The sequence below is a fragment of the Colossoma macropomum genome, unplaced genomic scaffold, assembly GCF_904425465.1.
Source record: "Colossoma macropomum unplaced genomic scaffold, Colossoma_macropomum, whole genome shotgun sequence".
Lineage (NCBI taxonomy): Eukaryota > Metazoa > Chordata > Actinopteri > Characiformes > Serrasalmidae > Colossoma > Colossoma macropomum.
In genome coordinates, this window is record NW_023494796.1 from 6482594 (window position 1) to 6498381 (window position 15788).

General features: G+C 41.3%; 1 protein-coding gene across 1 annotated transcript in view; it reads left to right on the forward strand.

Moving 5' to 3' along the window:
• ank2a (ankyrin 2a, neuronal) overlaps window positions 1–15788 on the forward strand; it is a 103588-nt gene that overhangs the window by 58520 nt on the left and 29280 nt on the right. Inside the window, exons 28-38 of the mRNA XM_036583686.1 lie at window positions 1234–1269; window positions 4593–4817; window positions 6416–6514; window positions 7620–7774; window positions 10147–10358; window positions 10799–11003; window positions 11284–11380; window positions 12147–12375; window positions 14640–14765; window positions 14935–15057; window positions 15702–15734. Of these exons, the coding sequence (XP_036439579.1) occupies window positions 1234–1269; window positions 4593–4817; window positions 6416–6514; window positions 7620–7774; window positions 10147–10358; window positions 10799–11003; window positions 11284–11380; window positions 12147–12375; window positions 14640–14765; window positions 14935–15057; window positions 15702–15734 (1540 nt within the window). The remainder of the gene's footprint in view (window positions 1–1233; window positions 1270–4592; window positions 4818–6415; window positions 6515–7619; window positions 7775–10146; window positions 10359–10798; window positions 11004–11283; window positions 11381–12146; window positions 12376–14639; window positions 14766–14934; window positions 15058–15701; window positions 15735–15788) is intronic.

Here is a 15788-nt window from a genome sequence, read left to right on the forward strand (position 1 = left end):
AGGATTTGATTGAGCATTAGTGAGGTCAGGTACTGATGTTGGATGGTCAGTTCTGGATCACTCCAACTCATCCCAAAGGTACCGGATGGAGCTCTATCACTCCAGCATATCCCACATCACTGTAGGAGGAGTACATCAGTCCAGGAGTTTGGACAATTTGGAAAAGAAAGCATCCTATGATGGTGCTGCATTGAAAGGCTGCTGTTCTAGATAGAGATCACACAGCTGTGCCTTCAGTCTAACATCTGGGTCAGATGGCTAAAGGGTTTTGGTTAAATAGTCCAATACGCTAATTAGAAGAGGTGTCTGGATACTTTTGGACATGCATAGTGTAAGTAGATACAAACACACCCAATTAGAATTGGAATAATATATATTCTATTCCAATCAAATGCATCAATATATAGCACCACAGGCCCACACAGAACAGCAGGCTGCAGTGTAACTGAGGCGTTTGTCCACAGGGGGCAGTGTAGTACAGCAGTGATAGTGTGGTACAGTTAATAACTGTGTTATCATTCCTACTGTACAGTGACCGGCACCCTGCTTATGTTATGAAGCTTATATCAAAGAAAACTTACATCCATAGTTTAGGTATCATTGTGGTACCAAGTGTACCAAACCTGGATGTGTGGGTGGAGCTACAAATAGTGCAGACCACGGATTGGTGAAATGCACTCGCACAGGACTGGATGCTTCTGTCGCTGCTGTTGTTTAGCGTAAACGCTAGCATTGGGTTGGAAATCGTGTGACCCCCATCCCCTCCAACAGAGAACCCCACCCACTGTGTGATGGGAGAATGTGTACAGGTCCTCTAGCAGGGCACGGACAGCTCTGGGTAGTAACCGTACCGCACTGCCCGCTGGAGCAACAGCTATAAGAGAACGTTAGCCTACAGACTGGCTGTGGGAGGAGCTCCCCCTACAGGACGCTCCCTCTCACTGCAGCAGATATCAGATATTCTCAGGCAGTTGTTACTGATATGATTTGAAATTCTGCTTTTCCAGCTTCTTAAAGCTGCTAACAGCTAACATTAGCATTTGCACATTAGCATTAGCTACAGCCACCATGACTTTACACACAGCCAAAGCAGACCATCATTCAAAGCTGCTGTTTCCTCTCTTCCTCTTTTGTGGTGTCATCCCCCTTTCTCTCTCTCTTTCTCTTTCCCTCTCTCCCTCTCTCTCTCTCTCTCTCTGCTGTGTGTGACGCTGTGTTGTGTTCTGCTTGTAGCCGGTCAACTCCGTGCCTTGACCATGACAACAGCAGGTGATCTCCCCACACGGTTTATTCTTTTGTTTCCTTTCTTCTTTCTTTCTTTCTTTCTTTCTTTCTTTCTTTCATCATGCTCTCTGTTTTGTTCTCCTCCCCTTATTCTCTGTTCCAGGCCTTCTTCATTTCATCTCTCTCATATTTTCTCTCCCCATTTTCCTCTTCTTTCCTTTTTTGTATGTTTGTATTTTCCATCATTCGTTCATCCTTTCTTTCTTTCTTTCTTTCTTTCTTTCTTTCTCTCACTCATTCTTTTTCTCTCCTCCTCTCTTTCTCTTTTCTGCATGTGTTTGCTGCAGATGTGTGTGAGTGAGGTCTTAGCCTTGCTGTGATGTGGTTGCTATGGAGACCGCCTGTCGTTTCCATAGTAACAGTACACATCTGAGTGGGTGTGGAGTTCGGCTGATGATGGAACAGTGCTGTGTGGAACTCTAATGATTGAAGGACCTTCAGGAAAAAAAAGCTTCCAGACTCAGTTTCCTTAGTTGGTCAGTGGAACCTTCTGGAAGCTTTTTGAGGTCCAACAGAATCCTGTATTACACAGAGAGAGAGATGAACATCAGGCACCACCCAGATATCTGAAGTCATTTCTGCTCTGAGACGTAATCAGAGTGATTCAGAGTGGTTTGGTGTGAAATGGTTCAGATGTCTTTACAGTGATGGTGATAGGAACCAGGGGTCGCCATGACTACAACACAAATATAGACATTTTATTTACTATCCAGAACCACCAGTGAACCTACACGAGTCTTCTGAGTTTATATGGAATGTTGATGATGGAAAATAGTGGAAAATCTGGAATAATAAGTTTTCTTTGGGGACTATTTTGCCTCACAGCACCCTGCATGTATCCTTCCACCATGAATGGAGTTTAACCCTTGTGTGGTGTTCAGTTCTGTGGGAGCCATTTTCAATTTTTCTGAGAAGAACATATAAAATAATACATTTTCAGTGCGTTCACACTGTTCACCCCCCACACATTTACACCGATCAGGCATAACATTATGACCACCTCCTTGTTTCTATGCTCATTGTCCATTTTATCAGCTCCACTTACTATATAGGTGCACTTTGTAGTTCTCCAGTTACAGACTGTAGTCCATCTGTTTCTCTGATACTTTGTTAGCCCCCTTTTACCCTGTTCTTCAGTGGTCTGGACCCCCATGAACCCTCACAGAGCAGGTGATATTTGGGTGGTGGATCATTCTCAGCACTGCAGTAACACTGATGTGGTGTGTTAGTGTGTGTTGCGCTGGTCTGAGTGGATCAGACACAGCAGTGCTGCTGGAGTTTTTAAACACCTCAGTGTCACTGCTGGACTGAGAATAGTCCACCAACCAAAAATATCCAGCCAACAGCGTCCTGTGGGCAGCGTCCTGTGACCACTGATGAAGGACTAGAGGATGACCAACACAAACTGTGCAGCAGCAGATGAGCCATTAATTTCATGTAGTAACTTTCTGTGAGCTTCTAGAGGTGGACGTCTGGTTCCTATCACCACCACTGTGAACAATTCTGACTGAGCGTTTCACACTAAACCACTCTGAATGACTCTGTTTACATCTTAAACATTTAAATATGGAGGAATTTTGATACATCAGTGGATCGAGATACATCAACCTTCTTGCAGGTATTTGGGTGGCTTTTCTCTCACCCTGTGTGGGTGTGTATATATACACAGACACATATATATTAAGAGGATTCCGTTGTCAGTGTGAGTTCATTCTAAGCGTGAAAGCTGGAGTGAGTGTGTGTTTCACGTCTGTCTCGTGACCTCCAGCACAGCTTTGCACCGAGCTTTGAATACACCATTACATTCATTCCTCCATACATACAGCCCAGAATATAACTGTACTGCACTCACAGTCTGATCAAACATACCTGCAAACTGATGCATGTTCGTGTAATGATGTTGGTCTTTAAAGCGATAGTTCTGCAAAATAATCACATCTACCCCAGTGTCGCCCCTTAACCCAAATACCGTCGCTCAGCCAAGATGTGTTTGGTGTCTGACGTTTGCTTCTTTAATTTCAGCAGGGGAGCTACGAGGCTAATGTAGCTAACAAGTAAAGGAAGCTTATACCCCACCAATTAGCATGGTGCTAAAATGTGCCTTAAATGTGTTAGTGAAGTTGGCTTCCTATTCCTTAATTGTTGGGGTACAAGCTTGCACTGCTTGTTAGTTACATTAGCCTGTATATTATAATTTATGACAGTGTTGTCTATAAAAATGAACAACATTCAGGAATGAAGGTGACTGTAACAGTTTCTAGCTATGCTGACATATTTTAGCCCATGTTTATGGATAACAGCATCAGAAACCACATAATCAAGTGTATTAGAGTCTATTAGAGATCACTGAACAACCTCAAATGTCTTGAGGCATGCAGTTAGCATCATGCTAACTGGGGGCAGGGTAAACCTGTTACCTGCTGGCTACATTAGCCTCATAGCTCCAGTGCTAAAACTATAGAAGCAAACTTTTAGGGTAAGGGGAAAATTGCCCTGTCTATGCTCTGCCCACAAATCCAATTCAGTCTAATGAGAAACTGTAGTACACTCAGTTTTTTAAATCAAAAACCGACATTTAGAGCAATATTACAAGTTCAAATGCATAAATTTAGTGTACGAATATTGTTATTTGCAAAGGAATAAGGTCACACTGGTAGAAAAGTTCAGGTACAGTTTTTATAGTTTTTAAAAATCCGATTGATGGGCTAAACAGAATGTTCACCAGCTTAGTAAGTTAACACAGTTAGCTACTGTAGCATGGCTGATATTACTCTGAAGTTTACCACAACATTTTCGTACTGCCAGATTATATACAGTGCAAACAGAGACAGTGTGTGCAGCCTTAAGCTACATCAATAAACTCAAGCTGCTCTGTAACAGATGAGATATACAGAAGCATAGCTAATTAGCAATGCTAAAACAGCTGAATTGGGTACACCAGTACACAACAAGGGAAATGTTTGGGTAAATATCTGACAGTAACTTCAGCCATGCTATAGTAGCTAGTGGTTTCGGCTATGACGCTATGATGCTGGTTAACTTTCACATATAAAAATAAACATTATTTGAAATAAACTCCATATTTAAGTAATTATTGACACCATCTACTGTTTCATTTCTCTTTAGGTTGAATTGGATTTTTACCAGCATTCTGTAAAGCTTGGTCAACTGTACAACAGTACCTATAAAAATAAAGTATTTGTGGGCGGAGTCTGGAGAGGACAGTTATGTAAATTAAATATTTAACTGAGCTGTTCATTCAATGGTGGTCTGTGTTTGGCTGTTTGCTTTCTCTCTCGTCCAATCAGCTTCCTCGTGAGTTTTATGGTTGATGCCCGGGGTGGTGCCATGCGCGGTTGCCGTCACAATGGCCTGCGCATCATCGTGCCACCCAGGAAGTGTTCAGCACCCACACGGGTTACCTGCAGGCTGGTGAAGAGACACAGACTGGCCACCATGCCCCCTCTGGTGGAGGGAGAGGGAATTGCAGGCAGGATCATAGAGGTTGGACCCACTGGGGCACAATTCCTTGGGTAAGACACTGCCAGAGAGGGACTGGCAGAAAAAGACTCTCTTTCACTTTGGGCTGGTGTGGATATGGAAATTTTCATATCTTTTAATATCATTGATTACTGATGAATTGTGAAATATCTCTAGACAGTAAAAAGGAGAGGAAAGATAAGTAATTGAGTTGCAAGTAAGAAGTAAGTATCAAGTTTAGACTGTCAAGTCTTGGGCCAAGTCCTGAGTCAAGACAGGCGAGGCCTGAGACAAATCCAGAGTCAAGTCTTAAGTCCCAAGTCAAGTCTCGAGACCAAACAGACTCAAGTCCCAAGTCAAGAAAAGTAAAGCTCAAGTCAGGGCAGGCGATTCCCAAGTGAAATCACAGGTCAAGAGAGGCAAGTCCAGAGTCAAGTCTCAAGTCAAGAAAAGCAAGCCACAAGTCAGCACAAGAAAGTCCTGTGTCAAGACTTGAGTCAAAATAAGCAAGTCCCGTGTCAAGACTAGTTTCAAATCATGACAGGCAAGTCTAAAGTCAAGACAGGCAAGTCCAAAGTCTAGCCCCAGTCACGACAGGTAAATCCCAAGACTAGTTCCAAGTCAAAACAGGCAAGTCTCAAGTCAAGACAGGCAAGTCCCAAGTCACGACAGGAAAGTTTCAAGTCTAGTCCCGATTCGGAGAGGTCTGTCCTGAGTATGACAGGCAACTCCCTCGTTTAGTCCCAAATCAAGACAGGCAAGTCCCAAGTCTAGTCCCAAGTCAGGACAGGCAAGTCCTAAGTCAAGACAGGCAAGTCCTAAGTCAAGACAGGCAAGTCTCAAGTCAAGACAGGCAAGTCCCAAGTCTAGTCCCAAGCTATAACAGGCAATTCTCTAATCTAGGCTCAAGTCAAAACAGGCAAGTCTCAAGTCAAGACAGGCAAGTCCCAAGTCACAACAGGAAAGTTTCTTTTCTAGTCCCAATTCAAGACAAGCAAGTCTGAGGTCTAGTCCCAAGTCACGACAGGCAACTCCCAAGTCTAATCCCAAGTCACGGCAGGCAAGTACCAAGTCTAGTCCCAAGTCAGGACAGGCAAGTCCCAAGTCTTGTCCCAAGTCTGGAGAGGCAAGTCCCAAGTCTAGTCCTAAGACAAACAGGCAAGTCCTGAGTAAAAACAGCAAGTCCCAAATTTAATCCCAAATCAAGACCTGAATTAAGCCCAAGTCCTTACAGTAAAGCCCGAAATCTAATCTTAAAGCATCAGATATATCTGACTCACAATCTTGTGTTTTGAGTAAAATAACACAGCAATATTTAGTGTCACACAGCAGTAATTGTTCCAAGTTTAAGCCTTTGCTGTTCACAGTACATTCAGAAATGGAAAAGCATATTCATTTTTGAAAAATTACGCACACAGGGAAACACGTTTGATTTGACTTTGATAATTATGATGAATTATCAATGTATCCTCCAGGGCTAGTTCCAGATATTTTATGCTGTTTATAAATCATTGTGTTTGATTGTTTTAGAGAACCCTGTTATCTTTGATGGAATGGGTATGTGTGTGACTTTGAGCAGTCTGTGGTATATGTGTGCCTGTATGTGTTACATTTTCTTATTTTAACCACTTTAACGCTGCGTATGGAGCAGAAAGCTGCACCTGCCCACAGCTCCGCCCCCTCTGAATGAGGGCGAGAGTTTGGTCAGCAGGATCCTGCAGCTCGGCCCACCTGGAACCAAATTCTTAGGGTAGGACACACAGTGATTCCCTGATGCATTCATCCGTACACACAGTGATACACTGGAGTACCCTGCCACTCCCCGACAGTGTGGATCAGTTGGTGTATCCCCCTCTACCCTGCACCCACAGGCTTTATTTGGTATCAGTTTTTTTTTACAGGGCTGCCCAAAGTTGGCCCATGCTTGATTTCTCCAGCCAGAAAGTCAACCTACTTTATTTGTAAATGGTTTTGTCTTCATGGTCTTAAACCCACCACAAATGTTGCATTTAGGCCCCTGAAGGCAAAAGTTTGGGCACCCCTGATTTAGAGTGGTAGTGTTGTTTTCTGAGCTCAGGTTCGCTCTGCAAACTGAAAACTGAACTGACTCCAGAAACATCACTCATAAGCCGGCAGTATACTTTAAACAGAAAAGAGGCTTGTTCTGAGGCCTCCTCCTGACTGTGATTGGTCCACATATCAACTGGTTGCCAGCATCACTGCACAGTTCAGGGCTGCATTCAGCCCTGACAAAATGTAAACATCTATTTAAACGGAACCTTCTAATGTCTGGACCATGAACTGCAGTGGCTGCATTTGTAGAGGACTTCATTGGAATTCATTGTGTGTGCTGCAATTTTAATATGTTGGGGTTTATATACATGTTGCTGCTAATTAGGTAATATCTCTAACATGCCCAGCAAACTAGAGAAAGCATCCCTTAAAGCCCGCTGTGCCCCATTTCGCACTGAAGCATGTTGTTCAACCCGGGAACTGTAGCAAAATGGTGCAGAACATATTGAGATAGAGATGCGCTTCAAGCCTCTAGTGGTGCTGAGTCTCAGGAAGACATACTCCTAGTTCTCTTTAAGTATACTTAGATCAGTGTGTTTGGCTCCAGTTCTAGTTCATTTAGTTCTTTTGTCGTTTGAAGTACACTGGCGGCTTTACGGTTCATGTAAGTAAACTAGTGGTTTGTCTGTTTTTAGTGTTTGGGTGTCAGATTTTTTGCTGTTTTCTGTGTTTTGGTGTTTGCACCAAATTATTGCACACGTCTTTAGATATTAATTGCTTGAATGTTTAAAGTTCACGATTACACTCTGATTGCAAGTCTTGTTCCTGCCTGTATCTGTTAGGCCAGTGATTGTGGAGATTCCTCACTTTGCGGCTCTGCGTGGTTCTGAGCGTGAGCTGGTGATTCTGCGCAGTGAGACGGGTGAGAGCTGGAGGGAGCATCACTGTGAACATACAGAAGAGGAACTCAACCAGATCCTTAACGGCATGGATGAGGGTAAACCCTAAATCTTATATCCTAAACCCTAAACCCTACACCCTATACTTCTTTTTCAGTACCTGATTGGCTGGATGAGATGTACTAGAGTTAGGTAAGGGGCAGAGTAGCTTATTGGATACAGACTGGAGCTTAACTCTGCAGGAAGGTCTCTCTCTATGACCAGGGTTGGAGACCATCACTTTAAACCATTACAACTCAACCAGATCCTCAGCGGCATAAATGAGGGTAAACCATAAACCCAATAATCTATCCTAAATCTTAAACCCTACTAGGGGTTGCACAGACTACTTGATTTACTGCTTGGTGATAACGCTTTAAGCTTATCATGAGATCATGGCACTAACAACATGGACGCCTCAGAGAAGACAGCAGGAGAGGAGCCTGTGATTTCAGGGTACATATCTCTGGTCTCCGTCTACAGAGCTTCAAAGATCATATACTGAATGTCATTATCTCCAATTTCCCAAAGACTACAATAAAAAGTCATGTCTCATTGGAGAGGGAACAGTTTGAAGTTAGTTACTCTTATTTTCGCTGAGTTATGGCACTCTAAATTTCTCTGGATCTCCAGACCTCCGCCATGGGCAAGTGTCTTGGCAAAGCCGCCTAGGGTGTGGCTAAGTCGGATACAGATTTGCAAAATTTTGGGGTCTGTATCTCTGGATCCCCGAAGGCTAGCAATGCAATCCAGGACTTGTTGGAAAGGGAACATCATGCTCTACTGACCTGTTCAGTTTGGCTTTGTCGCAGATTTTTGGAATTTTTGGATTTTTGAAGTCACATGTTGCAAAGCATTTCCTGAACCCTAAACCCATAAATAACAATGGCTGTTTACATGCAAAGATTTTTGCCAATCCGAATGAATACATTCCAATTACAGATTAAGACTGAGGTGTTTATATGAACACTTTATTCAATAATCTGATGAAAATCTTCGTTTATATGCTCACTGCAAGTAATCCGATCCAAAATGACGCACATGCGTGGAGTACCACTTAGAGTAAACGTTACCATGACAGCGAGCATCACGTGAGGTCCAGACAGAGTGAGATGAGTTTCCAGTTGGAGCGCTGGAGTTTTTAATCACTTTGAAATGATGTCAGACTCAGTGAAAACGTCCTTCACTTGTCCTTATTAAAGAAGGCCGAGAGGAAGACGTCGTGTTCTGAGACACATAAGCTGGACGTCCGTCCCACCGCCCTCTTTTAAAGATCAGAGCATAAACTTCGTCTCCTCTGCAGACCAGTTTCTGCTCCGCCATGTTGAACGGTATAAACTTTTGCCAGAGCCGGTTTATGAGTTCTGTGCTTTTGCTAGGACGTGACACACATGCGCAGAATGTACTTACATGCTCCGATTGTAAATGTAATCCGATAAAGGCGTTTACATGGCTATTATTCTTCTATTTCTATTTTTTTACAGGATTACCCACCTCGTTCAATCGGATAGAAATTGTATTCCAAATGACCTCAATTGGACTAGACTATTCCGATTGAAGTGTTTACATGGACGTATTCTATTCAGATTGAGCTATTAGTCGGATTATTAATGGATTATCAGGCTGCATGTAAACGTGGCTAATGAGGTGGAACCATAACACTGGCGTGGACCCTGCAGTCAGTGGCTAGTCAATCCATAAACAATAAACTAATACCTTTGACCTGGTGAGTGCTCTAAACTCTAAACCCTGATTTCTAAAAGGAATGCCAATGGAATCCTCAACAAGGAGTGCACCCCTATACCCCTAAATCCTTTAATCAAATCCAATCAACCCATATTGGTCACACACAGCCATACATAATATAATGTGCAGTGAAATGCCTTTATGACTATCCATTACCATGAAAAACAGTACTTTTGACATCTAGTTCCTTTAAGTGTTCATGGGGAAGGTGAAAATGACCAGCACTAGCTGTGGCATTAGAAGGCAGGCTAGGAAGGTTAATATATTTGAAAACATTTTATTATTCAAAAATAGCCAAGGGAAGTCGCTAACATTAGGCTTATGTGTTGATCAGCTAACTAGTACAACAGTGTACCCCAATGGAGACTCGTCATCTTCTACACAAGGGGTTTTCTCCTCAGTGGACGATATGCCAACATGTTAGTTTATCAGAGCAATATGAACTGTTTCTATAGATAGCTAACATTAAGATGTTAGCCTAGTTAGCGTTAGGCTATGCTATCTCTGCCTTCTCAGTCACGTCCTTAACAAAACGCTCATGATTTGGAGTAGAGAAGTGCACATTCCTATCCTTAAACCCTTACCTTTAACCCCTAACACAGATCCTATCTGGGGTAGGGACTGGTTGTGCTGCAGTGTAATGAGAGAACATTCTTCTGCTGTCGTTCTATGGTGTTCGGTTCAGAGTTGGATTCACCGGAGGAGCTGGAGAAGAAGCGAATCTGCCGTATCATCACTCGTGACTTCCCACAGTACTTTGCGGTGGTGTCCCGGATAAAGCAGGACAGTCATCTGATCGGTCCGGAGGGTGGAGTCCTGAGCAGCACGCTGGTTCCACAGGTGCAGGCCGTGTTCCCTGAAGGAGCGCTGACCAAGAGGATCCGAGTAGGCCTACAGGTGCTCATGGATATATCTGTATTTCTTCTGTATTGGGCAGTTCAGATTGTAATGTTCAATTCTAAGTCATTAAACATGGTTTTGTCAAAGGCGCAGCTATTTTGTGATTAGGTGGGGCGGAGATGGGACAGCATCGTCATACACGTCAATAACATTAGCTTCCTACCTAACGTTAGCTTAGAAAACTCATTACAAAGTGTTCACTCTTCTAGTTCAGAAATAGCTGGAGCTCAGGTAAACAAACACAACTCACTGCTGCCCTCTAAAGGTGTTCCAGTACCTGGTTTTTGGAAGACCCATGATGTCTCAAGGCGTTTTCTGCTTGCTTTTATTATGTATAATTTAATTGTGGGAGGATTAAATAATTTCTACGTTTGGATGGTTTATGCCATTACCCAGCTCTGACTTTAGATTGGTTGTTTCCTGGGGTTTGTTTTCAGGCCCAGCCTATTGGGGAGGATATGGTGAGGAAGATTCTGGGGAATAAAGCTACGTTCAGCCCCATCGTTACTCTGGAGCCCCGAAGACGGAAGTTCCACAAGCCGATCACCATGACGATCCCCATCCCCAAGAGCTCCACCAATGATGGAACCAGCATGTTTGGTGGGGACACGCCCACCCTGCGCTTACTCTGCAGCATCACAGGTTTGTTAGTATGATCATCACAATGACCTTCTCTAGGGTCACCTTCAGAGTAACTGCTATTATTATTATTATTATTATTATTGTTTGGTAAGGATAGTGTTTCTCCAGAAGGTCCTGTCTTCTTAAACCTAATGGCTTGCTCATGATTCCTCTGATTGTCTTTATCATGTATTGTGAAAATGTCTTTAAATATCGTGAAATTGTTTTTTTTCCCATATCGCCCTGACCTGCTTTGATGTGTGGGATATTCAGTGTTACTATCGTATGTCTTTCTGTTTAGGAGGCACCACTCCAGCGCAGTGGGAGGACATTACAGGATCTACTCCTCTAACCTTCATCAACCAGTGCGTCTCCTTCACCACCAACGTATCAGCCAGGTCAGCTGCTCACTTTCATCTGCTTACACACTGCTTTTTAAATGAAACAATATTGATATCGCCCCCTACACTTCCTGTAGTGTATTACAGTCTGTCAGAGTGACTGTGAGGATCATATGAACATTATAGAGGCTTTTTAAATGAAACAGTAGAAGCCATATCGCCCCCTACGCTTCCTGTAATGTATTACAGTCTGTCAGAGTGACTGTGAGGATCATATGAACATTATAGAGGCTTTTTAAATGAAACAGTAGAAGCCATATCGCCCCCTACACTTCCTGTAGTGGATTACAGTCTGTCAGAGTGACTGTGTGGATCATATGAACATTATAGAGGCTTTTTAAATGAAACAGTAGAAGCCATATCGCCCCCTACACTTCCTGTAGTGTATTACAGTCTGTCAGAGTGACTGTGAGGATCATATGAACATTATAGAGGCTTTTCAAATGAAACAGTAGAAGCCATATCGCCCCCTACACTTCCTGTAGAGTATTACAGTCTGTCAGAGTGACTGTGTGGATCATATGAACATTATAGAGGCTTTTTAAATGAAACAGTAGAAGCCATATCGCCCCCTACACTTCCTGTAGTGTATTACAGTCTGTCAGAGTGACTGTGTGGATCATATGAACATTATAGAGCTTTTTAAATGAAACAGTAGAAGCCGTATCGCCCCCTACGCTTCCTGTAGTGTATTACAGTCTGTCAGAATGACTTTTTAAATGAAACAGCTGCAGTAATGTTGATGTTTGGTCTTGTGTTTCAGGTTCTGGCTGATTGACTGCCGTCAGACTCAGGAGTCAGTGAATTTCTCCACGCAGGTTTACCGTGAGATCATCTGCGTTCCCTACATGGCCAAATTCGTCATCTTCGCCAAAACGTTGGACCCCATTGAGGCGCGACTGCGCTGCTTCTGCATGACCGACGATAAGATGGACAAAACCCTGGAGCAGCAGGAGAATTTCACCGAGGTGGCACGCAGCAGAGATGTCGAGGTATGACGATGCAGCATAGAAGAGAGGATGATGGGAAATGTAGTCCCTGTGTCTGTGCATCTCCCACACAGAGGTGGAGTTTGAGTTTTGTCTTTTATGTACAAACTCAGACCAAAAACATGAACTGAACTTCACCATATAGCTAAACTTAGATAAACATGTCTTCAATTCGAAGATCTTTTGCTTTTTTCTCTTTTGGGTCAAAAAACTAAAATTGCCACTTTAGACCATTTTTGGATAAATATTTCTGATCCTCAGCCACTACTGATAACTTAACTTCTACATTAAATTATAAAGAAACTTTAAAAACTATAAAAAAAAGGTCTTTCAGTATTTAATTCTTAATATCAGAGAACACAATGTTAATTTTCAAAGCTACGCTGATGATAATTAGCTATAATTTTCTTTTGAACTGAATGACATACACACTCCCAGCTCCCTGACCACAAATAATCAAAACAGATAAGTCAGAAATACTCTTATTTGGCCCTTAAGCTGGAGAGACACACCCTCTGCTAGGCCTGGAAATCTGATTCATCAGAGTGAAATGTGGCTAACGAGTTTGGGTGTAATTTTAGACTCTGATTTAAGTTTAACGTGACAGAACAGTCCACTAAGAAACATCAACAAAGTATGTTTTTAATCCAACTGGATGCTGAGAAGCTCATTCACGCCTGTATTTCGAGTAGACTGGACTACCGTAATGCTCTGTTTACTGCTCTTCCAAAAGAGTCACGCTAATTCAGAATGTGCCTCCAGAGTTTTAACCCAAACTAGGGAGAGAGCGCGTTACTCCGGCTCTAGATACACTGAGCTCAAAGCTCTAAACGGTTTACCACCTTCTTATATGACTGAGTCTCTGTCGTTTTATGTTCCTACTCGAGCCCTCAGGTCCTCCACAGCAGGTCTGTTAGACACTCTAGAATCCCTTGAAATGAATCTGGGAAGCAGTTTTAATCCACTGCACACCCAAACTGTGGAAAACTGCACCAAAAAATATTCAGGAGGCACAGCAGACATTTTAAACAACAGCTTAAAACATTCCACTATTAACAATATGATTTTGTTATTTGTGCATTTATTTATGTTATCTATTCTTTTAATTATGTTTCTTTTAAATAGTTTTCTTACTGTTTTTAAATTGTTTTTTCTGTCTTTTCTGGTTTTTTTTTTTGGATTGGGTAGGTTTTTTTGTATATATATATTTCCATTCAGAACATTTTACTCTTTTGAAAAGTTATGATGATTGAAATGAAGAGTAAATGCAGATGTTTCTGCACTGTTTCCAGCTCACTATTCAAATTTAAGCACATTTGTGAAGTTAATCATATTGAGATCTTTGTAAAAAAGGTCAGATTGTTTTTAATCTCTTCCATTGAAGTTTGTGTTCAGATGGATTTGATCTACTGATTTATAATTTAATTTTCCACATAATTTTCACCATAAATGCTCCAATTTGCCAGCTTAACCAGAAGCATTTTAAGATTTTTAACCTTTTCAGTTTTTACATGATAAAGCAGTTTCCATTGTGGCCAGTAGGGGGGGGGCAGTGCAGTCTCAGCTCAAATAGTTCTTTACATGGTGAAAAGGTTCTTCAGATTGATGAAGAATGTGTTGTATATGTTTTTTTTTGAGAAGGGTTCTGCTGTTGTTAGGATGCCAAGCTTCTATACAACAGCAGAACCCTTTCTGGTGCTGTATAGAACCCTTTACAACACAATTTCCAATAATCTGAAGATCCATTTCAGCATGCAGAGAACCATTTAAGCATGCACATGGTTCTTTGAGTGTTCATGGTTCTGTATGGAACCATTGGATTGTGAGTGATTGGAGTCGTGCAGCTTGAGTGCATGCTGTCCTTAAAGCAGAAGGACACGCCACCAAACACTAAGAAATTCTGAAATGCATGTTCAAGTTTCAAAGATTCTGCTGTTCCCTCTGATAAAATCATTTGTAATGAAAGACTTGATATGCAAAGTAGAGCCATTTTCACTGGAGCTCTCAGACTTCTGGATATTTCATCACTGTCCAAAGAAAAACAACATCCCCAAAACTTTTGTCTTTACTTTTAATGTAAGTTAAGGTAAAGAAATTTGATATCTGTTGAAATTTACACACTATGTAAAGGGCAGCTGTGTGATCATCATACAGAAGACTGAATGGTGGAGATTCTTGTTTCTTTGTGGACGGCGATGATATGTTAATATGTACCTGTATGAATTATAATCTGTACAGTATGTGAAGGAGCTCTGACTCTCCTGCAGGTTCTGGAAGGAAAGCCCATCTTCGCCGACTGCTTCGGAAACCTGGTGCCTCTGACCAAAAGTGGGCAGCACCATGTGTTCAGCTTCTATGCCTTCAAGGAGAACAGACTCTCGCTCTTCATTAAGGTCCCGTCCCACCTCCTCACACTCACACTGCTGTAGAGGAAGATAACACACTCAGGGTTTTACAGCTCGTATGAAAAGGACGCTGACGGCTCTTTGATGTGATTCATCCATCCATTTATCGGTCATCTGATCGTTTGCGCTGTTTATTGATTGGTGCCTTTCTGAACAGATTCGTGACACCGCGCAGGAGCCCTGCGGCCGATTATCCTTCACCAAGGAGCCGAGGACTTACCGCAGTCTTACCCACAATGCCATCTGCAACCTCAACATTACACTTCCTGTTTACTCAAAGGTACAAAAGAAGGTGGAACAGCATTGACATTAATTAATTGCATTTAATAATATGATGTAATAACTAATATATAATATAATGCGATGTGATAATATATTGTAATAACTACTAATATAATGTAATGTACTAATATAATGTATATAACTAATAATATGGTATAAGGTAATATGATAATAAAATGTAATAGCTACTAATATACTATAAAGCAACTTAATAATATAATGTAATAACTATTAATATTATACAGTGTAATGTGATAAAATAATGTATTATTACTAATATAATGTAATGTGATAATAACATATAATAACAGATATTAGACTATAATGTAATGTAATATAATGTAATAACAACTGATATAATCCACTGTAATGTGATAATAAAATGTAATAACTGATAATATACTATAATGTAACAATATAATATAAAAATAAAATATGATTTAATGTAATGTAATAATATGATATAAGAATTAATAATATAATTCAATGTAATGTGATACTAAAATGTAATAACTAATAATATAATGTAATAATAAAACATAAGAATTAGTAATGTAATACAATGTAATGTAATAATATAATGTAAGAAATAATAATATTACTAATAATGAAATTATTGCTTTTCTACTTTGTTCTTTCAAGGAATCTGATTCAGACCAGGACGTTGATGAAGAGGTAACCCTGCCCGTGCTTTTTTTTTTGCTTGTTTGTAATTTATTGGTAAATGTA